Source organism: Propithecus coquereli, unplaced genomic scaffold (genome assembly GCF_000956105.1).
Source record: "Propithecus coquereli isolate 6110/MARCELLA unplaced genomic scaffold, Pcoq_1.0 Scaffold584, whole genome shotgun sequence".
In the NCBI taxonomy this organism is placed as follows: Eukaryota; Metazoa; Chordata; class Mammalia; order Primates; family Indriidae; genus Propithecus; species Propithecus coquereli.
The window spans coordinates 84291-85802 of NW_012151774.1; the positions used below are offsets into that span (position 1 = coordinate 84291).

Sequence of the window (1512 nt, forward strand, 5' to 3'; positions counted from 1 at the left end):
CCCCCATTGGCATTTTTTTGAAGTATGTTGATGTTCGTTCTTCTCCCAAGGGCATTCTGGTTGTTTAAATCACTTAATTGAATAGTGGCCAACTATTTACAGAGTGTTATGGCCGAAAGCTTAGACTCCAGATGAAAACGACCTAGAGAATTATTTCTGTGTCGTCATTCAGCGCCCCACGCTTGCTTCCTTCCGCGTGTGACGGTCACCCGTGAGGCCCCAGCATAGCCAGGCTTTGGTGGACAGGAAGGGGACGGTGAGCGCCTCCTTCGGGGACCGCGTGGTAACACCTTGAGCACACGCAGAATTTCTTAGACTTCTGTGGTCATAAAATGACCAGATATTCCTTCGTTTTTCAGGTCTCTTACCTCAGCTGGAAGCTGCCAGTTCTCTCACGCCCAGCAGCGAACTGAGCGGCCCCGGCCAGAGCGAGCTCATCAACCTGGACCTCTCGGCGCTCTTCTCCGACGCGCCCGCTGGCGGCGGGAGCTCCGCAGGCGGGTCGGACGAGGCCCCGAGCTCCGGAATCCTGACCATCGACATCGCTTCCATGAGCTCCTCTCTGGGAACGAGCGCTGCCGACGGTGGCTCCCCAGGGCAGGTGGACCCCCTGGTCCTGGTGGCCCACAGCGACATCCCTCCGAGTCTGGACAGCCCTCTCGTTCTCGGGACAGCAGCCACCGCCGCCCTGCCGCAGGTCCGCGTCAGCGTGGAGGACGTCACCGTGAGCGCGGGCCCGCTGGGCTGTCTGGTGACTCTGCCTGAGCAGCACTTGGCTCAGGACCACCCGCCCGCGCCCTCCAGCGGTGACTTAGCAGCACACGCCACCGTGCCAACCTCCTCGGGCACCCCCGAAGCGCCTGCTCCGGGCGAGGTGGAGTGGGGCTCGCCTCCGGGCCCAGAAGCAGCCGGGCAGTGGGACGGAGACCGGGGGCTGCCCCAGGCTGCTTGGTCCGGCCCGGCGGAGGCGCAGGGCGCTCGGGACACGGAGCTCGGAGCGGGCACCGGCAGCCTCTACTTGGTATGAAGCCCTGTTCAGTCACCACCTGGTAGCTCGCTTGTCCTGCACTCAGTGCTGAGGGGGTTCCGGATGAATCCTGTCTGCAGACGTTTCTTACTGGTTTGCAGGAGGACAGAGCCCAGGACTCTAAGTCTGGAAATCTCAGTCTGACCTTGAGTCCGGAACGGATGAGCTCTTACGACCTTGAGCAAATCCCTTAACCCGAGCCTTAAATTCTCGTTTTTGTCCCAAAACGAGGGGATTTGGCTAGGTGATTTCTAAGGTCCTTTCGAGTTCTGTGATTCCACGATAATGTGTGTCTTTCCTTGAAAAAAATTGAGGTATCTTATCCTGTTGAAATGTTTTGCCTTTGTGCTCTTCACCTAATGACGGGTCTTAGGAGAGGAGGAATCGTGACATAAACTTTGAAGGTTTGATGGAAACGTTAAAACCATGCAAAACGTTTTTTTAAAATCAGAATTAACAAGGGAAAAAAAGGAAGCGGTATGACC

The 1512-nt window shown here is 57.2% G+C and overlaps 1 protein-coding gene across 1 annotated transcript in view; it reads left to right on the forward strand.

Annotated features, from left to right (window-relative positions):
• The window catches only part of LOC105821629 (zinc finger protein ZXDC-like), a gene marked incomplete at its 3' end in the record, with an annotated part of 20858 nt that overhangs the window by 13589 nt on the left and 5757 nt on the right, over positions 1-1512 (forward strand). Inside the window, exon 5 of the mRNA XM_012658376.1 lies at positions 360-1021. Coding sequence (XP_012513830.1) covers positions 360-1021 — 662 coding nt within the window. The remainder of the gene's footprint in view (positions 1-359; positions 1022-1512) is intronic.